We start from the raw sequence: 22706 nt of genomic DNA, 5'->3' as shown, positions 1-22706 counted from the left end.
AGATCTGGATTAAGAACCAACAGAAAGCCGGAACACTGGCTTGATTTCCAGATTCCCGCATAATAATCATGTAACCGCGATTGATTGCTGATAGACTAACTCAAACAAATCACAAACTCAAACCCTTCATTTTTGTAACCTCGATTCATATACAACCTTACAATCTGTCTGTCCATATGTGTACAAAGCAAATTACATCCACCGAAACTTGGATTAAGTTTGGTTGCCATCACTACCCGATTTACAAATCCTGAGCTCGCAAGCATAATGAAAAAGAGTGTGGAAAACTTTTAGAAGACAAGGATTCCAAAAAGGTGTAGTCACATTTTAGGAGACTAGTTATTCTTAACGTAGTATTGATAGTAATTGCTATTGCTCCGAAGGGGGTTTCTCGAGTAATAGTACTTCGACGTAGATCTTTTACTACTTCTCATGAAGCACTCGAGCCCTTTCCACCACCCACGCCGCCTCCTATGACTCGGGCCGACGCTCACGATGTGGCCCGTGTGCGGCTTCGACTTCCTTGCAAGCCCCTGGACCTCCGGTGGCCGATAGCTCCTGATCAATGGCCAATTGATCCCGTCGAAGAACGGGTGGCGCTTAATGTCCGTCGTGCCCCGGGCGCATCCTAACCGCCTCCGCGGGTCCTTCACTAACAACTTCTCTATCAAGTCCCGTGCCTCGGGCATCCCGGCTTCCTCTCGCGCTGCCGGTTGGAACCGCACCTGCTTGCTCGAGGCTATGTTGCGCAGGGTGCTCTCCTTGCTCCCGCCCTTGAACGGCGTCGTCCCGTGCAACAGCTCGTATAGCAAGATCCCGAAGGCCCACCAGTCGACGCCGTTGCCGTGCCCATTCCCTGTGACCAGCTCGGGGGCGAGGTACTCGTGGGTCCCGACGCAGCACCTCGAGTAGGCCGCGGTGGGCTCCGCCACGAACTCCGCGACCACCTCTCTCAACCCTTCTCTACGCTTAACCCAGCCGTGATAGCAGGAAGAAGGGGAGAGCTTTCGGCTCCTCCTCGTCCTCGGGGACGTGGGCCCCGCTCTGGTGTTGAAAGTGGGGACCACGTCGGCCTTGAAGCACAAATCGAAGTCGGACAGCATGATGTGGCCATCCTCACGTAAGAGGATGTTTTCAGGCTTCAGGTCTCTGTACACCATCCCGAGCGCGTGTAGGTACTCGAGGGCAACGAGGACTTCGGCGGCGAAGAACCTGACCGCCTGGACCGAAAGGCGGTCGCCCGGCTGCTTGCGAAGGAGGGAGTGGAGGTCGCCTCCGGGGCAGTAGTCGATGAGGAGGCACGTGTAGTGAGAGACGTCGATGTGGGCGTAGAGCGTGGGCAAGAAAGGGTGGTCCAACTCGGAGAGAATCTCCGCCTCCATCTGGACGTGCGAGAGCTTCTTGCTGGTCAAAAAGTCGCGGTCGACAACCTTGAGGGCGAAGCTGGCGGAGTCGCAGTCGCGGAGGCGGCACAGGTAGACGCGGCCGAGGTCGCCGGTGCCGAGGTGGCGGAGCAGCTTGAGGTGGCGGAGGTGGAGGCGGCCGTCGGAGGAGAGCGTGGTGGCGGCCTTGATGGCGGACCAGTTGGGGTCGGACCGGCGGTGGGGACGGCGGTGGAGGGAGGCGGCGACGGAGGAGGAGGAGGAGGCGGCGGCGGTGGAGGCGGAGGAGGTGGAGAGGCGGTCATTGAAGCTGAGGGTGAGGCTGCTGCGAGCCAAGCTGCTGCGGGCGCTGGAGCAGGCGAAGGTGCGGTCGGTGGCGGCGGTGGAGGCTTGGCTGGTGAAGCTGAGGTCAAGGTCGGTTTCCGACGACGGGAAAAGTGTGTCGTCGTCCATGTCTGGCTGGGGATCGACTATTTGCCAGAGAAAGAGAGAGAGAGAGAGAGACAAAGCTCCGAGTCTTTCTTGTGATTGTGAAGTTATGGTGGCTTCGCAGGTTTTCTTATAAGAGAGAGAGAGAGAGAGAGAGTGATTGACATATATTAATCATGCAAAAAAAATTTTTTTTTGTGTGCTTTTTTTGAGATTCAATGGAAAATCCTCCTTTTTATCGGCTTAATAGCAAAATATAACTCGTAAACGTCACTCTACTACTGTTAATAAGCAGCATATCCGTGTATCGATTTTCTCATCCGAATAAGATTAGTGCATGCACCTTAGTATAAATAATTAGTCAAATCGTATCCAAGCGGCCCTCTTCAAGCACACTAACAGCAGATTTGCCAAAAATGGATCATACACAATCTCTCAATTCATATTTGATGAGCTAGGTTATTTTACGCTTAGTTATATTCAGTAAATGAGTAATAGATTGATTTAGAATGATGAAGCCCAAAATAATATGAACATTAAATGTATTTAATTTGGGTTGGATCATCTCTGCCCGGATTCAAATTCGACCCTACCAATTCATTTGGCGGATCTAATTTACAGGGTGCTCGTTCAATTATTTTGTCCGCTGGGGGCACCCAACAAGGTTCAAGACTCGCGTATGATTTGAGAAAAAAATGTGAATGGGAGAGGAGATTAATGAGTGGTGGGGGCGTGCTCGGTTGATCCAACTGTGGCTTTGGGGACCAGAAACAAAGAAAGTGTTGGGTTGACCCAAAAGGGAAAAACAAGGAATGGACCCGAATTCATTATTGTGGGGAACGAGGAAATTGGGATGAGGGGGGGGAGGGTTCGGAGCATTGAAGGCCGCTGACAAAAAAAAAATTTGTCATTTTATGCCGCGTTGGGGGTGCATTAGATTAGGAGCTGTGAATTGAAAGATAAATGTTCAATTAGTTGAATTGTTCGCGCTTTAAAGTCTCGAGAAATGGAAATCTCCATAGAAGGCGACGCCTTGTTGGCTGCACGACACTAGCAGCACTTAACCGAGCAATGACTTTAACACAACGTTAGTCGCTACACTAACTTGCTCCGCTGAAAATGACACCATGTCTGGTCCCAGTTGTAAACAGATAGTATGGGGATCTCGTGTGCTTAAATGGTGTACCGGATTCTCGTCGGATATTGAAATTGATTCATTGGCCTTGTATGAATAAATTATCACAAGTGTACTGGGTTGGGATTTTTTGTGATTAAAAAAATAATTTATGGTAAATTTATCACGGGAGTAATAGTTTGGGATTTTTCGTGATATTAATCTTAAATTTTAATATCTAAGTTAGCACTGATTTTGTGCTTTCTCTCGGAGGCGCTATTGCGCGATCTCTTCAAGTTACCGTATTGAATCCTTGATTCTCTCGTATCTTCTTTTAATATACGGGGATGGCGAAGCTAAGATGTGTTGATTTAGCTGAAAAACCAATGGTCCTCCTCAGGATTCCTCACCCTAGGGAGGAACTCAGTCCTTGTGCATTTACTGATCTGATGAGAATCGGTGGATAATTCGATCTTTTACTCTGTGATCCATTCAATGGTCAAAACGACACCGCATCAAAGAAAACGCAGGCCCCCCAATGCATGGATATCTTCTGCAGCCCATTGAATTCATCACTTCGAGGGCAGATGGAGCTATCAAATCTCGATATCCACCACAATATATTGCTGCCTCAGTCCAAGATTTGTGAAATTGTCCGACAAGGCCAGGTACAGGTGCCCATCCAACCTTAAATTTTTTTAATTTTATCAATTTAACTCTAAATCTTTGCACGAGATCCTAATAAAGCTGTTCCGATCAATCCTCATCAGGAATCGCTGGTCTAACAGTGCGTCGCGTAGGACGGCCGGTGATGATTGAATCGTCACGTCCGCGATTTTCAAGTAAAGATTGATCGAAACAACAGCATGGGAATTTCGTGCAAAATGATTGGGGCTAAATTGGAAATTTTGATAAGTATGGGATTGAATTGCCATTCGTATACCAAGTATAAGACCGGTTGAGTAATTTTGCTCAGCCTTTGAACGGTGCTTCGGCGCTGCTGAACTAAGAAAAGTTCCGTTGCTTGAGAGCGAGGTTAAAGACTTTGGTGACCTTCAAAAGTCTGAGCCCAGCTTATCAGCGTTGAAACTACGTGGAGGGTTGGCACAAGAACCATTATTATATACGAATCTTGTACCGTCGTTTTCTTTTTGTGCATCCATTACTGTTTGAGCCGAAAGTTACCGGAGCCTACGCCCGGAATAATACAGCCGACTTTGCTCTGTATATATATTTTTTATTCTTCTGGCGGCCAATGCGAGAAGCACGCTTGTGGGACAAATCTAGGAATTGCTCACTCGTGGCAAGGCCGTGGCCATATGAGAAGTTGCGTCGAGCATGGATCAACAAAAGCCATCAGCAAAACGGGGACTTGTTTCACGACTCGGTCTACCCATCGAGTTCTCCATCTTTCATTATTGTTGTCCGGACCTTGTTAACGAGCGTTGCCGAAACATTTGCTAAGTACATTTCATAAGAAATAGTTCAATTCTTAATGCAATGATTGTGCATAATCCGGGACAATCGGTGATTTGGAAATTAAAACTCATTATTAAACAGGTATCCCGAAGCATTCGTGAAACGAAATTCTTGTTAATATATGCGGTCAGTGAAATTTGGTTGAACCTTCTTGAGTGAATCTTAATGTTTACAAATAGATGTCGGGAATTAATATGTTATTGGTCCGTAAGGTAAGGGCAGAGGATAAAGAAATCGGGGTGAGGTGGACCCACGTGATGGGCCAATGCGCGCATCTCCCCGCTCTCAGTTTGGGGGTCCCACGTGAAAGGGAGGGTGATGCTGTCTGCCACGTGGTTAACATTGGACCTACATTGTCGCTCCATCAAGTTGAAAATTCCCATTTATTTTTATGAGGGATCGTAATTCGTATGTGAATTCTGATCGACAAGACTTAAAAATAGACCTTGTTTTTATTTTATTTTTCTTTATAATCATGATAAAATAATGTCGCCGGGAGCTAAATAAAAATATATCTTCAACTGTTAGGTAAAGAAGTGATGGGATGGTGGCTTCACCTTCCTAGCAAATTCAGCAGTTGCCGGTGCCAATAATGCAGCCCTCCCAAAATTATTGATCTGTCTCTTCCTCGTGATCATAGAGGAATGGAAGATGACCGACTCATTAAAGACGTCCCATGATCATATACAAGTTGCCAGCCTATCCTCTTTTATCGAGTAAAAACCACGAAAAATGAGATGTATCCTGTAAAATCTCGGCACGAGTCACGGATTGAGAACATGTTTTGGCCTTACTGAAAATCGTACCTATGATGCGCATTCAATATGTAACGGATCAGATGTTTGGTGAGAAGATTACCTTAAAAAGTCATGAACCTATCATAATTGTGCCAATTCAATCTTAAATTTCTTTCTTTTTTTCTCAATTGATAATTAAACATTTTGCAATTATGTAAATTCAATCCACTTGGCGTGCTTGCACTAACGTGGCAAAGTTTTAATATTAATTTAATTTTTTTCATTTTTTTAGTTTTTTTTATTCTTTTAATATTATTTTCGTAAAAATATTGAAATATTATTAAAAATGCAACGTCAGTGCCAACCGTCAAAATAGATTGAATTGATATAATTGCAAAAAAATTTAGGACTCTATTGGCAAAAAAAAAAAAAAAAGAGCTTAGGATTGAATTGGAATACTTGCAATAGGTTTGAGATTTTATTGGTAATTCTATCGATATTTGGCACCGTGTTTCGACAATCAGGAGCCCGAGGGATTACAAGTTATTAATTAATCAAAAGAGTACATATGTAGATGAATTGATGTCACCACGGAATGCACAATGACAAAAAAGGGAAAAATAACAAAGTATCAATTTTATTAGGTAGACGGGAGGATGAGTACAAAGATGTTAATCAAACCTAGTTAGATTCCCAATTAGGAGAGCATTAGGTTTGGCACGTACGTAAAAAGTTTGAATTTTTAGGTTCCTCACGAGTCATGACGGCTCCATCGAGTTCGAGGCCGAAAGGGAGAGCGAGAGAGAGAGAGGAGGAGGACAGGTACAAAAGACGAGGAAGGCTTTGAGTTGCCCGGCTCGACAAAGGCTTCCGGAATTGTCGCCCCAGATTTCCGACCACGCCAAAACAACTGCCGAAACACGAAATTCACTTTGAAACGACATGATTCGACTCTTTTCACTGCCGTTCTGGGCCGCGTACGATGCATTTTGGAGAAATGAAAGGGAAAGCGACCAACAATAATTGGTACGGTAAAAACAGTGTTCGTCCTCGGTTGGAATACGCAGTTTCCAGGTCGCCTAATGAAACTTCCGTGAAAAGCCCCCGTCACCACGTGTTGACATTCTGAGAAAGCCATTCGAATCTCTCTCTCGCACTCCTCTCTCCCTCTCTCTGGTCACCCCGCCTGGTGCTCTTCGTCCGTCGTTCGTTGATCAGTACGGAATGTTTGCTTGCATCTCTGGAAAACAAGAACAGAAGTGAAACTGAGCTGTCACAAGGGACGTTAGTCATTCGATAAAAATTGGTCATCCACTCGCGAGATCATCCCTTGAAGGGAATTATGTCTTCAAATCACGACAACAGGGGCTAACCTACTGTCCTGGTAGAAAGATGGATTTTCTTTCTTTCTGTGCGGATAGATTTTCGAAGACTTGACAAGTGCAAATGGAAAAAAAAAAAAAAGAACATTGATAGAAAAAATTAGGCATGAGGACGTTTCAAGTGTCAATATTTGTGTATGAGCGCTCATTTTGGTGCTAATATATTTTTTTAGGATCACTTAAATATCAAATCGGAGAAAAAACAATCACTTTAGTACCAACGATAAGAAATACCGGCAACCTCATCAGAGTTGGCTCTTAAATAATCGTTTTAAAAAAATTGGCACTTAACTAAAGTGATAAAAAAAATATTAGCACCAAAGTGAGTGCCGTACACAAATATTGACATTTAAGATGTCCTTTTGCAGAAAAAAATTACCCTTTTATTTAATTTTTCAATAACTCGTTGATAATTTACCCTCACTTCTATGAAACTATTTTGGACAATCCACAAATAACCAAAGTTTCTTATCATTCACAAACTTTTACATTTGTCATTTTAATCGACATCTTAAATTTACCAACTCTTATAGGAATACCAATGTTTATTTCAACGGCTTATGAACTTTTTTTTCCAATTAAATTAATAAAAAAATTACCAAAAATTTTCTAGACCTATTGTACAAATGCTAATTCAATTATAAACCTTTTAATTTGACCAATTTAGTTCTAAATCTTTTGATAATTTTTCAATTCGATCATTCCGATCAATTTAAGCTAGAAATTACTAATGTAGATGCCAGCATTGCCATGTAGTATAGCCGACGTCGACATAGATAATTTTTGCAAATTTTTTAAAATTTTTTTCTTTTATTGTGGGCGACCCTTGAGCAATAGTCAATGAAGGTCACTAGCCACAACGACAAAAAGAATATTAAAAAAATAAAGAAAATTTAAAAATATGTATAAAATAAAAATTCATTTCAATGTCGGTTGTGTCACATAGGATAGCCGACGTCTACATTTGCGATTTCTAGCCAAAATTGACCAGAATGACTAAATTTATAAATTATCAAAAAGGTTTATGACTAAATTGGCCAAATTGAAACTTTTAGTATTGAATAGCCATCCATGCAATAGGCTTAAGACTTTTCACTAATTTTTCGTTAGTTTAACAAATAGTTTTGGGTTATCAATTCTTATTTAACTTACTCATCTACTTTCATTTGGATTTCTTATTAATTTTTTTTTAATTTTCTTATCGTTTACCAATTTTTACTTGTCTCTCTTATCAACATTTATTTGGAGACTTCTCTCTCTTAACAAGTCCTTGGACTTTTCAATTATTATATATTAAATTACCATCCTTTCATATCGAACAAGATTAATCTCGTCAGGTATTGTATTTTCAGTTTTCAACACATTAATCGAGTTATCAAACAGACTCTTATATAATTAAGATGCTGCCAAGAATTGCAAGTTAAATTTCTGCACGATAAGAAAAGTTGGCAAGCTTTTTTCTTTTTTGTAAGAAAAAAATATCAAATAAAGTCAGTAAACTCAAATGAATGTCGGTAACTCAAGACTATGTAATAACTTAATGAGAGAAAAGTGGGTGAATCACTCTAATTTCTGAATATTACTACTCCCTTCCTTGCTCGTTGTCGGAACAATAGAATTTGGCCGACAACGAGCAAGGAACGGTGAAGAGTTTCACCCTAAAGCAGTCGACACTAAAGTATGGGCTTCAAAGTTGATGACGATCCTCTATTGACAAAACTTTCGAAATCGATATAAAAATCTAAATCACATGACACAAGTTTCGACAATTCATTAGGGTTAATTCACTTATAAACTACGTGCATGATTGCACTTTAGAGCACAGGCCAGTGGCAAAAGCACGTGACATGCAGCGATAGACATGGCACCATGTTTGTTCTTATGACTTCCCCATGTGTAATGTTTCTTTTTCTTGTTAATTTTCACGAGCATGAGCCTCCCCTTCCATGACCGAGGCCCGCCATGAAGTCATCAAACTTGCAAAACTTTTAATTAAGCGCTTGCCCTCCAAGTGATTAAATGATGGCGATTCGCTTAATGACGAGTCATTCAATGAACACTATCCAAATAGTGGGGATTGTCTACCATGTGTCTCCGAACTCTGAAATCGACCTACGGTACGAGTCATCAAGCGATGTGTGTAGCTAATTGATAGCGAAGGAGGAGAACGATATCGCGGGTTCCTCTATCCTACCGGCCTGTGCTCGACCGAAGTATCGTGGAGTTAAGGGTTCTGTCTTTCCACACGGAGTTGCGATCGGCGCCCCGACAATCTCAACCCCCGATGTACTTTGGTCACGAATTCAAACGAACATTTGCATGTGGGGTTGGACGAGATGGACGATTGGAGTATCATAAGGAGACAACGAATGGAGATTAAGGATCTTGTCCAACGTGGGTGGCATCATTTGAAACTTTTTTCAACGAGCAACAGTATCGTGAATGTGTGCGTATGTACAATGCACGAGCCAGGATAAGAAGCTAGACTCAAAGACATCCTCCGGTTTATATTCTCTGCTTCTTCCGGATGCAACGTACCGATCCGCTAATCGACTGCATCGAATGAACTTGGAGGCCTTGAACCCTAATCATTGGGGATTTAATTAATGAACATAAGTTTAATGTTGGTTTCCCCAAGCCTTCCTCCTCACCTGTCCACATTGTCACATGCATCGATCCGTTCCAACTGTTTTATTATCATTAGAAAGTACTGCTAATCATTAACTTAGATCCCATGATCAAAAAAGAAAAAAAATTCCGTTTCAACCTAACGAGAGACAATATCTTATGTAGTACATAAGTCAAGTCGATCATAACGTGGGACATGTGTGGGGGTGCATATGTTATTAATCGACGAGATTCGATGTGAACTTTATCATTACCAAAAGGGAGCAACCAATATGACAGTGGAGCAAGCGATGACAGTAAAATGGTGAAATTTCAGCCACAAATCAGAGGAGGGCCCCACTTTGACTTATAATCTTTTCTTTTTCATTATTGCAATTTGTGGCTGAGATTTTACAGTTTTCTAATCAGACGGCACGGAAATGCAAGCATTTTCCTTACCGAAACATGATTTGTTCGGTCCACTAGAATGCATTTTTTTGGGGGGGTGGGGCAAAGAGACAGAACATGGGACTAAGTATAGTGAGTGTTGAGGTTATAATCAAGAGATGCCAAGTTAGGAACGCCCGAACGAAAGGGAGTAAACCGGGTAATAATGTAGCACATAATACAGTTGGCCGAAGCTTCTGTTGGTCGGGGGGCGATCCACCAGGTCGGGTCGATTTTGGATCGTTCATACATACATACATAAGTCAAATCGACAAGCAAATTATACGTGGAGAGAAAGATGATGATTGATGGTGGTGTCTTTGTTTGGCCTGCCCGAATGAAGATGGGGTTAGAATGAGTCCAAGCCAACAGCACAGCACACACCATGCAATGGAACCCCGACACGCCCAACTTCCACAACTTGATTGGCATAGTTATTTCAGTTATCATTCATCTCTCTCTCCCTCTCCCTCTCCCTCTCCCTCTCTCCAACCACCCTTTATAGTTTCATGAAGAAGAGATAAATGGAAAAATTAATTTCATACCATCATGATTCGAATAGAAGCCCAGCATAACTCGACCGGCGATACGCGGATTGCCGGTGAAGTCCCCTTACACAGACGGCGAGCGAGCATTTTTAAACATATGGGTCTCATCGACACCTAATATTAGCCTTGCCCGTCATCTAAAGTTTCGCAGTCCTTGCGTACGCATCACATGTATTCGACCATAGAGTGTAATCCTCATGGTGGAGTTTGACAGCTCAAGCTTTAGAAGTAGCCGTGGAAATAACGGATGATGACACCCGCCAGACGACGAGAAATTGCGACTTCGTTTTCACATTTAGTCCCAGACATCTCGAAAGGAACACGACCTAACTAGCGTGAGTTCAATCAAGTTGCTTCAAGTTCTTAGGATTGCTTTGGGTCGTTGAACTCTCGAGGATGCGCCTAATGTTCCGGGCCATGCAAAAACTCAAAACTGCTCAGTTCGTCGTGAATTGCTCCGGGCGGGGGCGATCCTTCCTTCCATTGCTCCATTCAGAAGAATAGGCTTGGTTCTCCAGTTTCCTAGTCCTCTCCTGCCCCTCATGTCTCTAAAAACAGCCAGAGAATCAAGTCTCTGCACGAGGTCATCCATGTGAATGGGCATGTGAGAGACCCGTCAACTCGTTGACCACAGACGCAGAGAAGATACGCTCTCCTAGCCTTCGGTAGCAAGTAGGCCCATCTTCAAATGGGCTTTGCCTTTTGCCAGCGACATGTGGACATGGCCCATCACGTTCGCACTTGGAAAATTCCCCCTCCCTCCAGCTTTTTTACCTGCTCTCATCGTTATCCCCTGGCATATTTTCCACTTCCAAAACGAAAAAACGTAGGCCAACGACGATCCATTTAACCGTTCGTCGCGAACTCTTTATTCTCTTGATCTTGAAGGGCATCGATCTCTAAACCCTAATAACATTGTATTATTACTAGGCCATTAGAAAATTTACCTAAGTGACAATAGCGAAAATTACTATTGGCTATCGAAACTTACAATCACGGAGATTTCCGTAATTCAGGGGTTTGCTAGGTAGATGGACGAGGGTAAAAAAGAGTGCTCGGATCGGAATGCAAGACAGAGCTCACCGTGCACTGGGCTAGCGGTCGATGCAGCGGGCCGAGTCTAATTATCCGAAAGGAACCGTCCTTGTTGACCCGAGAAGAAGTAAAAGTCACGTCGCACCAAGTCGACGCAACGACGTCGCACCAAGTCGACGCAACGACGTCGCATGAACATGAGGACACGGAGAAGCTGCGCGCGTCTTCATCACTCGCGCTCTCATTGGACCCAGCACGTCACCGAAATTAAGAAATCATTTCCGCGTTGACCTTCCCCATCTTCCCTCCCTGTCTATGCTAATTAGAATTTATTTTTTTTTTCCATTGACCCACTCGCGGCACATTGGGACACGCCCCTGCAATCCGCCACGTGTCGCGGGCTTTTTGAACGCGCGTCGCGTCGAGTCGTCCGCCCGTGTCTGCGAGTTGTAGCTGTCGCCCAGAAAATCTTGCATGCATCATTTAGACCACGTAGAAATATCGCTCCGATGCAATTAATTGATTCTTTGGGCGTTTTTTTTTTATCACGGCCTTCCACAAAAAAGGGCGCAGTTTTTCTCGGAGGATGATTCTTCTGTGGTGAGATATGGAGATGGCGAAGGCTGAGGTCAAAGTGAAGGAGGCCGATCGCGCGAAGCAAAGCGAAAGAAGATGGAGCTCGTGCGCGGTGTTCGTCCCTCTGATCTCAGTGGCGATCGCCCTCGCAGTTTCTTCCAGGAACTCCGCGAGTATCGTCTCTCTCCTCACCAATCGCTCCTGTCGCTGTCCTCAGGTGCTGTTTCGTTTTTGCTTTCTGCCGTTCACGCGCTTGTTGCTCTTGCATGGATCGATCTTAATCGTCATTGAACACGGATTCCGGCTGCATTTGTCGAATAGGCAGAGAACGGTGTGGCTGAAGGTGAACGGATCTTGCGATTAGGTGAACCGTGTTCGTTTTTCCGTTTCATCGTCTTCCGATGCTCCTGCACCGTTTCTTGAAATTATGCGTTTCCGTTGGTCTTACTGTAGTTGGCTTTGAGTCGTGATTCGATTAAGACTGTAATCCGCGTCATGATTAGACTGGGGAATTGGCTTGGATTGGAGGTGAACAGATTCTCCATTCTGCGAGGTTCGTGTTTAACTTTGTGGTTTATTGTTGCGCATGCAGGAATTACAGAAGTATACTGGCGTTGTTGAGGACTGTTGTTGCGAGTATGAGACGGTGAATAGTCTAAACGGAGAGGTTTTGCATCCTCTGCTACAGAAGCTTGTCAGAACTCCTTTTTTCAGATTCTTTAAGGTCTGTAAAGTCTGTGTCTCTATATAGTCGTGAATTATAGTATGGGATTCTACGCAGTTTCTGGAAAATTCTCCCGCAATCTTTCCTGTGAATCTCAAAGAATCTAAATATCTGAGAAGGCCAGTTAACATTTCAGACTTTATGTAGCCTTATCTTGAACTAGTTGGACTGCCGTTTTTATCCCTTTAGTTTCAGCATTTCTGGACGGTGTTGCCTTTGTTCTAGTTCTTAATCCATTGGGCTTGGAAATGTGTTAAAAAGTTTTTTCTAACGTACACGTGTGCATCCTTCCATATGAATACAATCATATTGGACTTGTACTGCTTATATGTAAACTGACCACAGTGTATCAGCTCAAAGTGAACCTAGCCAGTGGCCCATACATGCTTCCTATACTTCCTGCATAGGTTTGGTGGAACATATATGTTTTGTGAGATTTGTCCCTTATTGGACCTCATGTTATGTGCCCTTTCATATGTCAGGTGAAACTTTGGTGTGACTGCCCTTTCTGGCCTGATGATGGTATGTGCCGCTTGCGAGATTGCAGTGTTTGTGAATGCCCAGAAAATGAATTTCCTGAGCCTTTTCGGAACTCCTTGAAGCACGATCTCCCATCTGACACTTTACAGTGTCAAGAGGGAAAGCCACAAGCCATTGTTGACCGCACATTGGATAGTAGAACTTTCAGAGGATGGGTCGAAGCAGATAACCCCTGGACTAGTGATGATGAAACAGATAATAGTAAGTGACAATGTTTTTTGAGTGCACAGATAATAGTAAGTGACTATGTTTCCCAAATGCACACTGTTTAATCTTGGGCATTAGTTGGTTGAAGTTATCATTTGCCTTTCTTGCTCCCCATTGATCTAGATTTTTTTTTTATTTCCTTCGGGGGACGGCAAGTATCTGCATACTTACACACAATCATAGGAATATAAATGTAGAAGTTGCTTTGGCCCTTCCAAGTCTTTCTAGGTGCATCAAAATTTGTTTATGGGATGTGCCAAGGCTTCTCATATCTAATCCCAGCTCCCCTTTATGATATTATCCTCAAAATTGAAACTGCCTTCATCTGCAAAGTTCATTTAAAGTGGATGGTGATATTGAAAATTTTCATTTGCAGGTGAAATGACATATGTTAACCTTCTCCTAAACCCAGAGCGCTACACTGGCTATACAGGTCCATCAGCCAGAAGGATATGGGATGCAATTTACTCAGAGAATTGTCCAAAGTGTGAGTTCCACGCTGATAACAGATTGCCCGTCATCTTGTCCTTGTTCCATTGTCATTTTGGAAATGTTTTAAAAAGGAAACTTCCTTATTTTCTGAAAATATCAGGGTGATTTTGCATCTTCGTGGACCAATTGCCATGGTCATTGTAAGAGTCATCTGATTTTCCTTGCTCATTTGATTTTTGTCTGTGGTAATTACATGATTTGATGGTTTATTGACAGATACTTCAGGAGAGGTTTGTCAGGAGAAAAAGGTGTTATACAAATTGATCTCTGGTCTTCACTCCTCGATATCAATCCACATAGCTGCCGATTACCTCCTAGATGAAGCTGCAAATATGGTTGTTATTTCATGACCTCCCTGCTACTTTTGTTCTCTCTATTAGTAATTTTCTCTTCTGAAGTGTTTCATTCACACAACCAGGATTGTTTCTTTCATAAATTGTTTTGTTTTTCATCTTGTGTATTCATCATCCTCTAATGGCCTCTATAGTAACATTAGGCAGTAGAAAGCCAGCAAGCTCTGATGTCCTGGCTAATTCTTTGTGTTAGTGGAAAATAGAAACCCACATCTTTAGTAACAATAAGCTGGATCTACGGCCCTTCTTATTGGACATCCTCCAGAAGCATATATATGTATCATATCATCTTATTGATTCTTTGATGGAAAATGCTTTGCAATATTTACGGATTGTTTGCTGCTCAAAGCTTTAGCTGACATCTCTATCTGCTATTTCAGTGGGGTAAAAATCTGGAAATGATGTACGATCGTGTTGTGCGATATCCTGATCGTGTTGGAAACTTGTACTTCACATTCCTTTTCGTTCTTCGTGCTGTGACTAAGGTGAGTGAGTAAAATTAATCCGTGTGGCTTTCTTCCTTTTCAATCATTTGTCATTTAGCTAAGAACTGTCTTTTGCATGTATAACTTATGTTTCATTTGTGTCTTAGGCAGCTAATTATCTGGAGGTGGCCGAGTATGATACTGGTAATCCTGCTGAAGATGCCAGCACTTTATTTTTAATGAAACAGTTGCTCTATGATCGCAAACTACAAGCTGCCTGTCCTCTTCCATTTGACGAGGCTAAGTTGTGGAAGGGTAAAAGTGGACCTCAGTTGAAGCAGACACTTCAGAGGCAGTTCAGAAATATTAGGTTAGTTTCAACTTTTAAGCTGATAGAACGTTGCAAGTTTGAGAGCGAGGGTTGGTTACTAGTCAATAGATGGTACTGCTCCTGTGGCGTTAGGCCTTACATAGCATCTAGTCATGCCTTTCCCCCCTTATTGCCCCTACTAGCCCCATGAACCTCATCCACCCACCCCTTCCTTGAAAAGGAAAAAAGAACTACTTTCCTTCTCTCCATTGTGAACACTCCATCACATGACCTTACTGCAGTGCATTGATGGATTGTGTCGGCTGTGAGAAGTGTCGATTATGGGGGAAGCTCCAGGTTCTCGGCCTTGGAACTGCATTAAAGATCCTCTTCTCAGTTGACATTCAAAACGAACCGGATACATCGGTAGGTTTCTCCATGCCCCTTAATTACAATTTCCTCAAATTAATGATTCCCACTTGCTCGTATTTTCATGACCAATTCTATTTTTATAGGTGCAACTGCAAAGAAATGAAGTGATAGCTCTTGTAAATCTGCTCAGTCGGCTCTCTGAATCTATCCAATTTGTCCATGAATGGGGGTCGCTGTCAGAGAAGCCTGGGAAAGTGCACCGTTCTGATCCAGCTGCTTATGACATTACCAAATGGCATGGGTTATGGGAATTAATCCCAGGGGGCTGGTATGCCGTGTGATTTTCGACACAATTATCATCATCTAATTTGCTTGCCATTTTGTTTATGTTGAGGATCGCTAAACTTTTTTCTGTTGTTTGGCAGGTTTACAAGATTCTCTTGACCATTCCATTCTCGTCCAGCGTTGACAGGGTTTAGTGTTGATTGATATTAACCATCTTGTTGTCCAAACCCCTTCCGATTCCAACACAAGTAGGAGGATTCAAGTGTAAAAACTGACAATGAAAGGAAATATAGCAATGTACAGTCTCTTTGATGGCCCATTACTGCCAAGAGCTGGGCGATCAAGTAGATTTTCTGTTTGAAATCGCAAGATCGAAAGCCATTTTTCAAGTGTAGCCACATTGATTTTTCAGACTCAGACGGGGGAGTTGAGTTTTAGGAACCTGGCATCAAGATGAATACACGAATCAAAAGCATTGGAGAAAAGAAAAATAATCTACTCACTGCCTCAATCAAATATGTTCACGGAGACGATGCAACGCATGCTAACACCTTACTGTCAGTAAGCCAAATCTACTGCACCAAAGCCAGATTCTTTGTGTAGGGTTGCTGTAGCATCTAGAAAGTCATGTACAGCAATGTAACAGAGAACCATAAACAATTGCCTGACATGGTGGCTCTGTACATAAAGAAAGCTATCGGCCAGTGCAAGAACAAGGATGATAAGCATCAACCAGAAAATGAGAAGGAAAGAAATAGAAAGACTTAAATGAAAAGGACAAGCTCAAGCTCGATACTGTGGGTTTTAAATAGCAGTTCTTCCAGCCGTGCCGATGTTCCATCCTCTCTCCTTCTCTCTTTGACTCTGCTTATTCTGGATATCCTTGGTTCTAGCTATTCTGTTACTTCCCAAGAACATTCTCGGGGCAATCCTCCCTCTGTTGCCGATAGAAACTCTGACCTTCTCCATTCCGACATTGACTCCAACTTTTCTCATCGGCGACTTCATATGCATTTTCTTCTGAAGGCTCCTTCGCAACGCGCTGCTCATCTTCTTACCCCCGCTTCTAACTCCTTTTGGACTGTGGCAGGGGATCTTCTCTGGCAAAAAGCTCATCTCGGATCCACCCTCACATTCATTCTTTTCAAGGAGACATTCCTGTAAAGGAATTAATGAAGCTTGGCAAGGGGTTGAACTTGGTGCTGAGGGCAATGGAATCAAGGAATTTCGCCTTGGTGCTGGGGCCACGTGGACTTGCCGTGCTGTCGTGCAGATAGAGAATCTTCCTGTCCTCTTTGGAAGCAATGGCTGTCCAAGTACGAGAGGAATGTTCTCCTTTTCCATGGAATCATTGTATTTGGCATGACCATCTGAAGCAGGAAGAATTAATGGGGGCTTGTAGCTGTAATCATCTGCAAGGGGTTGGCTGAGATTCATTTGGTCTTTGCTTATTGTGAAACTCGCAGTTTCCTTGATGCTCCCTGGTTGGCAACTGGTGAGTGGTGGCCTCGTCTGCAAGTTTTGTTCTTCCTGCTGCTTCAGATGCTGATGCTGCTCCGCTATTTTTGTGTCGACATGCTGTCTAGCTAGTTTTCTTTCAACGAGAAGCTGAGACTCAAGTTCCTTTATCTGCAAAGTAAAAGCATCGAAATGATCCGAAAGTTGAGAACTTCGTTTACAAAATGTTTGCGCAACAGTTACCCAGAAGAGAACATGCATAATATCGGAAGCAGAGAGGCTTATCTTGGACAAGTAGGCATTAGTGCAGTTTTATACCTTCTCCTGCAGATTCTTGTTCTTAAGGTCTCTTTCTTTAATTTTTGCATCCTGACAATGGATTGTTTCCTCCATCTTTTTAATTTGCAAATCCTTGCTCTTCATATCATGCTTTGTTTTCTCAACCTAACATTTGAATTGCATCAACAAATTCAAGTCAGTGGCATGAGAAATACATGCATAACTATATGGACTACATTCTCCCGCAAAGAAAAAGGAGAACTTTGTATATCAAACTTGTGGGTCAGGACATGTGTTACCATTTGCTTGTACTTGACAAATTCAGCAGAATCAAGTTGCTTCTTCGCTGGACCTAACTCGACGCCTTTAACTCTACTTGCAAAGTTTAGTGAGCATATAGTCTCGCTCAAGTCATTTTCATTAGGACTGATCTGCACAAACATGAGCGCCTTCGAATCTCCTCCTGGCCAACGGAAAGTTCTCAGGTTACTCGGTTTCTATTGTCGAAACTAACGGTTCTTAATTGTACTTGCAATAGGGTAACTTTACATTGAGCACACAAAAGCAAGATCTATCACAACTACTGGCCCTGCTACTGCCATCTAATATTGAATTTGTTAATGCCAACTTTTTTGGTAAATAGGTACCTAGTGAGTCTTGAAGCAAGTGGGTAAGCTTGGAGTTCCTTCACAAATAAATGGCAGAAAAAAATTAGGACAAAATCATATGCAAATGACGTGTGGACTTAAAAAGATGAAAGACGGGTATTTCTGTAACCTGAAAGGAACATGTGGGCTTTTAGTAGCAAGAGCAGATATGACATCACCAAGTGCAGACAGAGATCTATTGATATTTTGAGCTTCCTTGAGCCGTTCTCCCTGAACTTCTGTCTTTGCTATCCGTTCACTTCCAGCTAAGTCCACCAACCACAGCTTGCTTCTCGTGCATTCTCCAGTTAATGAGTTTTCCCCTTTTACCATCACACAATGTATGCTAGATGAAAGAACCACAATTTCGAATGAGCATGATTACACCACATATCCAGTAATGTATAATCAGCACACGCATGTTGCTCCGTAAGGTATTCTGCTATTTATTGAGGAGATGAACAAACTGAAGAAAGAACAGACCAGTGGGATCGACTGCTGTGCTCATTAGCATTTGTTGAGCCAACAGCTCTAGCATTGCTTCCTGCCTGTAGAACTTCCCAAACCTCATGCATGTTGCTTACATGTGCTTCAACCAGTCCAGGTACATGATGCATTCCTTCACTCAATTGTCTTATCTCTAGCCTAGCCAAGAAAGGAAGATTCTTTGTTTAAGAAATCCAAGCATGATGCTCTCAAGTTTTGTCACGATGAAAGACGGTTAAATGAATATCTGTCTGATTGCACAAAGACTAAGGAACAGTTTACAATCAAAGTTTTATTTATGCGAGAATTTGCATTTCACTGGAGATCTTTAAGGGTAATATGGTAACTATCTCTTTAATGTGCATACCTCTTTGCAGGGACTCCTGGCTGATTTCCAGGGACAAGCAAATCTCTTATCTGTTCATTGTAGACTTCCAAAACACTAACAGAAATGTCATATTGGAAAAGTTGTTGCCGCTCCCTGATTATGCGAAACAGCTCCTCTAGAGTCCTATAATTGACTCCACGAGCAGTCTTGGTTCCCTCCATTGTGTAAGTTTTTCCAGTTCCAGTCTGACCATAAGCAAATATACAAACATTGTACCCATCTAGAACTGATGTTGCAAACGGAGCTGTATCTTCAAAAACATCCACTACATGACAAACACAGATGACACATTAACCAACTGCCAAATTCTAATAAAATATTTTCTACAGATGACACATTAACCAACTGCCAAATTCTAATAAAATATTTTCTAGGAATCTACCCTTTATTTTCAGATATTTTACTACCTTGATCTGCTTGGGGACCAAAGACAGCATCAAACTTGAAGTTCCTTCTAAAGGCACCATTTGACTTAATAGTTAGTTCGCCCTCATTTGAAGATTCAAAGTCGACTGCCACTGAAGCTCCTGTGGCAATTTCTTCAACATTAAGAGGCCTACACCGACAGAACACCCTTATGTTTCCTGAAAGTAAGAAAAGCCAAGGTGTTAATTGAGGTGACTCTTTGGCTTCCTTTTGATCTTAATAGTCGTTTGGATAAGTTAGTAACTAACCTTTCAACTCCAAAACCTTATTGTAAAGTTCTTTCCGTTGTTTAGCCCCTTCAAGTAACTTTGTCTTGAGATCCTCATGTGATTTAGTTTGTTGATCAACTGCAAAAAAAAAGTCTAAATGTTGAAGAAGATGAAAGCAGTACAAGCATAGCAGGAGAGAGAAGAAGGGAATTCACTCGTGGACTGAATGGTGCAGCCGACAACTTTCATTTCTTCAAGGCACTTTCTGTACGCTGAAGCTTCCTCAGAAAGTGAAATTCGCTCCATTTTCAAAATCTGCCAAATTGACTTCCTATCAATGCAATAGAACCATAGTTTTGCTACTCAAAATCTTATCTTGAAAAATTGGATACCTTCAATTTTCTAGTCAAGTCTCTAAGCGAAGAGAACCACTTGCTCTTCTCTTTCACTTGTCCCTCTATGGCAAAAGCTGCATTTAAAAGTCCATAAAAAAATCAAGTATTTTTTTTTTTGAAATTAACAATCACAGATAAAATGAAATTTTCCTTACCCAAGGACCCAACATGCATCGACTTGCGCATGAGCTCATTTTGAAGCTCCTGTAGAGATTTCCATGCCTCTTGGCATTCTCTGCTTTTCAGTTGATTCTCTCTTTTAAGCTCTTCCATTGCCCTCCTTGTCTCCATTAGTTCCTTTTTTTGACTCTTGTAGCTCCTCACTAACTCCTGGAGCTCTCCTTCAAATTTGCAACCGCCATCATCCTTAGTAAATTTAATGAAGAAATTTCCAGTCAGTACCTAGGTTTGTCAGTCTAGTTATTTATATAGCTGAATGGATAAAATTCACAAGAGGCAACACCTCAGGTGAGTCGAGACTTGCCGCTCCATCATTTTCAGTGCCAATTGTGGTCACACTGTTGGAGCCCAAATCGGCTTGTACCGCAGGAAGGGGGCCTTGCATTTCATGGTCCTCACTCACTGGTGGTGGAGGAAGCTCGAAGGAGCTTTCAGGAGATGAAACTTGACAAAAAGTTTGACAGACTGTTGAAAACCTCACAACTGGAGTTCTGCTATTTACTTTGGTTTCAGATTCTGGAATGCAGTTGTCCAGAGAAAGCTCAACAGAATGCTCCAGATTCTGTGAGTAGTTGCTCTTTTCAAAGAACACAGGAGAATCTCCAAACCCGCTGCTGCTGGGAATAACGGGTGAACCGGCACAGATGACTAGATCAGGTGAGGTCAATGAAAACCCCAACATCAAAGGACCTGCACCAAGCCACAAATCAAATCGACTACATTATGAACCTATATAAAATAGTCAGCTTAACCCTTCATTGCATAAATATGCAAGAGTTACTCCTTTTCCTTTCTTAGTCGCCTGCAACATGAGCAGCCAGCTCGCCAAATTTCTCTACACAACTTGTTTCGACGCTTCGATCTTGCTAACAGACATCCATATGGAGCAACAATTAAGCACACAAAAGGGAGGGAAACATGACTATCAAACTATGAGATGATGGCTACATTTGAAACGGTCTCTTGTAAAGTGTAGAGGAAATTCAAGGCGAAAGAAATATATCTGCATATTTTACCATCATTAGAATCGCAACGCGAATCAAGACCCGCCATTTCGGAAATGCAGTGGCCGGCGGAGGATGAATTCGACATGCCTAACCAATTGAGAAGCGGATCCCATGAATCGCCGCAAGAAAAAAGCAACGTTCTAAAGAAGGAGAAGACGGAAAAAAAATTAGTTTTGGGGTTCTTGAAAACGCACTTTGAGAGACGGAATGCTGCTGCTGGCAAGAAACGTCGGTGAGCAAAAGTGGGTCACGCCATTGATGGTCTTCCATGGATAAGAAAGAGCGAGACTGTTTGAATGACGAGCAATCAAAGGGTTAAAGGGGAAACGGAGTTCCTTTTTGGATGAATCTTTTGTCAATTGGGATTGAATGATGAGATCAGAAACGAGATGGGAAAGATTTTTTCATTTGGGACGGCGTTGATCTCGTCACCCTCGTTCGATAAAGGGTATCACGATTGACCGTTGGATATTTCGAAATTTGAAAGTCCCGAAGCGGGTCAAATGATCGGGTGGGTCCTCCGGTTCTTTTTGGTGACGTGGAGCGATGGTCCGCGTGGTAATTTCCTTCTGTTTTCTCCAACTTTTGGGGGAAAACAGACATTGGCTCGAAGGAAAATTAGATATTTCCATTTTCCTTCATTTCCTTCCTTTCTTTTTTATTAAACCAAACAAGAAAAGTTTGGATGGCAAAGCTAAGATGTGTTGACTTAGGTGAAATAGGGGGAGACTATCTCTATACTAGGGGTGTCAATGGGGCAGAGTCAAGTCGGGTCTCGGCCCGGCCCGAAACTAAACAATACCTCGCTCGACCCGAGCCCGAATTACATATGCCCCAACTCTTCAAGCCGAGTCCGGTGGGGTCAGATTCCTTTTTTTTCCTTTTTTTTTTTGGAAAATCAAAAGCACTTGACAAGCCAATCGAATGAAAGAATATAAAAAATAAAATAAAAACAAAAAAATAAAATAAAATGTGGGTGTCAAAAAAGTCAGAGCCGACTTGCCCCAACCTGTCCCGAGCCTTACGCGGACAATATCGAAGCCCGGCCCGAATAGGCTTGAAAATTAGGTGAATTTTCGAGCCAAGTCGGTTCGGGCTTTTTTGACTACCCCGTTCTATACATATAAAAGGTTATGTTTGGTGACCAAGATGAAAATCGGAATGTGATCAAATTTATTCTATCCCATGTTTGAATAATGCCCAAGATAGGATAAATATTTTTTATGGGAAGGGTGAGATAAACGTGAATAGGACTTCTTGTAACCATGGGATAAAAACTATTTTTCTGGAGTAACAAATTTAATTAAAAGAATAATTATATATAAAATATTGTTTGTATTCTAATATAAAAAGTAAATTCAAAATAACAAAAAAGTAATGGAAATTTTTCAATTTTTTTAATTTTTTTCTATTTTATTTATATTTGAAAGATATGTGTGTACATATATATATCATATTCATTGTTTGTATTTATTACACTTTTTAGGTATACTAGTATAGTTTATTATCTAATAATTCTTTTATTAAGGAATGATGGAGGAATAAAAAATGAGAGGAAAATAATTAAAAAATAAATAAACAAAAATGAAGTAGAAGACCTGATTTTAAATAAACAAATTCAAACTATGTTGAAGCTTCACGACTCCTTCAAAGTGTTTGTTTATGTCAAAGCTTTATGAAAATGATGAGAGAATTGAAGTTCATTCTCCTCCCTTATTCTATGGTTAACGTCAAAAGTCCATGAAAGCCACAAAAAAGTCGAAGCTCATCTTTTCCATGACTCTATG

At 42.1% G+C, this 22706-nt stretch overlaps 3 protein-coding genes across 5 annotated transcripts; 1 reads left to right on the top strand and 2 right to left on the bottom strand.

The window, feature by feature from the left end:
- Nucleotides 1-102: 102 nt before the first annotated feature.
- Nucleotides 103-1926, bottom strand: LOC115737392 (serine/threonine-protein kinase WAG1-like). Its single transcript, XM_030669499.2, has one exon. The coding sequence runs from the start codon at nucleotides 1833-1835 to the stop codon at nucleotides 336-338; it is 1500 nt and encodes a 499-aa protein (XP_030525359.2). The 5' UTR covers nucleotides 1836-1926; the 3' UTR covers nucleotides 103-335.
- Nucleotides 1927-11617: 9691 nt separating this feature from the next.
- On the top strand, nucleotides 11618-15832 carry LOC115737394 (endoplasmic reticulum oxidoreductin-1-like). 2 transcript variants are annotated; one of them, XM_030669501.2, is made up of 10 exons: nucleotides 11618-11953; nucleotides 12329-12460; nucleotides 12943-13201; nucleotides 13584-13694; nucleotides 13916-14034; nucleotides 14433-14537; nucleotides 14645-14847; nucleotides 15090-15213; nucleotides 15309-15487; nucleotides 15585-15832. In XM_030669501.2, exons 1-10 carry the CDS (start codon nucleotides 11768-11770, stop codon nucleotides 15601-15603), a joined length of 1437 nt encoding a protein of 478 aa, XP_030525361.1. In that variant the 5' UTR covers nucleotides 11618-11767; the 3' UTR covers nucleotides 15604-15832. The 2 variants fall into 2 exon arrangements, with proteins under 2 accessions (XP_030525361.1, XP_030525360.1); XM_030669500.2 differs by having other exon boundaries at nucleotides 11619-11953; nucleotides 15303-15487.
- Nucleotides 15833-15919: 87 nt separating this feature from the next.
- LOC115737390 (kinesin-like protein KIN-14Q) lies at nucleotides 15920-21454 on the bottom strand. 2 transcript variants are annotated; one of them, XM_030669493.2, is made up of 16 exons: nucleotides 21114-21454; nucleotides 20929-21006; nucleotides 20715-20774; nucleotides 20196-20602; nucleotides 19888-20098; nucleotides 19730-19806; nucleotides 19553-19652; nucleotides 19377-19475; nucleotides 19110-19286; nucleotides 18682-18967; nucleotides 18312-18473; nucleotides 17959-18174; nucleotides 17829-17866; nucleotides 17481-17644; nucleotides 17221-17346; nucleotides 15920-17073 (listed from the first exon to the last, which is right to left on the bottom strand). In XM_030669493.2, exons 1-16 carry the CDS (start codon nucleotides 21187-21189, stop codon nucleotides 16249-16251), a joined length of 3102 nt encoding a protein of 1033 aa, XP_030525353.2. In that variant the 5' UTR covers nucleotides 21190-21454; the 3' UTR covers nucleotides 15920-16248. The 2 variants fall into 2 exon arrangements, with proteins under 2 accessions (XP_030525353.2, XP_030525354.2); XM_030669494.2 differs by lacking the exon at nucleotides 20715-20774 and having other exon boundaries at nucleotides 21114-21453.
- Nucleotides 21455-22706: the final 1252 nt, after the last annotated feature.

The sequence above is a fragment of the Rhodamnia argentea genome, chromosome 2 (genome assembly GCF_020921035.1).
Source record: "Rhodamnia argentea isolate NSW1041297 chromosome 2, ASM2092103v1, whole genome shotgun sequence".
NCBI classification, from domain to species: Eukaryota; Viridiplantae; Streptophyta; class Magnoliopsida; order Myrtales; family Myrtaceae; genus Rhodamnia; species Rhodamnia argentea.
The sequence above is the reverse complement of the archived record's forward strand: the minus strand, read 5'-3'. Positions and strand labels throughout refer to the sequence as shown.

What these genes read in the sequence shown, in the direction of transcription:
- LOC115737392 (XM_030669499.2), bottom strand. Translation starts at nt 1,835, where the DNA reads ATGGACGACGACACACTTTTCCCGTCGTCGGAAACCGACCTTGACCTC.
- LOC115737394 (XM_030669500.2), top strand. Translation starts at nt 11,768, where the DNA reads ATGGAGATGGCGAAGGCTGAGGTCAAAGTGAAGGAGGCCGATCGCGCG. An exon ending in TGATGATGAAACAGATAATA is followed by an intron (nt 13,202 to 13,583) that starts GTAAGTGACAAT and finishes TTTCATTTGCAG; the next exon opens with GTGAAATGACATATGTTAAC. An exon ending in CTCAGAGAATTGTCCAAAGT is followed by an intron (nt 13,695 to 13,915) that starts GTGAGTTCCACG and finishes GTTTATTGACAG; the next exon opens with ATACTTCAGGAGAGGTTTGT.
- LOC115737390 (XM_030669493.2), bottom strand. Translation starts at nt 21,189, where the DNA reads ATGGAAGACCATCAATGGCGTGACCCACTTTTGCTCACCGACGTTTCT. An exon ending in AGCCCACATGTTCCTTTCAG is followed by an intron (nt 17,867 to 17,958) that starts GTTACAGAAATA and finishes TTATTTGTGAAG; the next exon opens with GAACTCCAAGCTTACCCACT. An exon ending in ACAAGAATCTGCAGGAGAAG is followed by an intron (nt 17,074 to 17,220) that starts GTATAAAACTGC and finishes TTTACTTTGCAG; the next exon opens with ATAAAGGAACTTGAGTCTCA.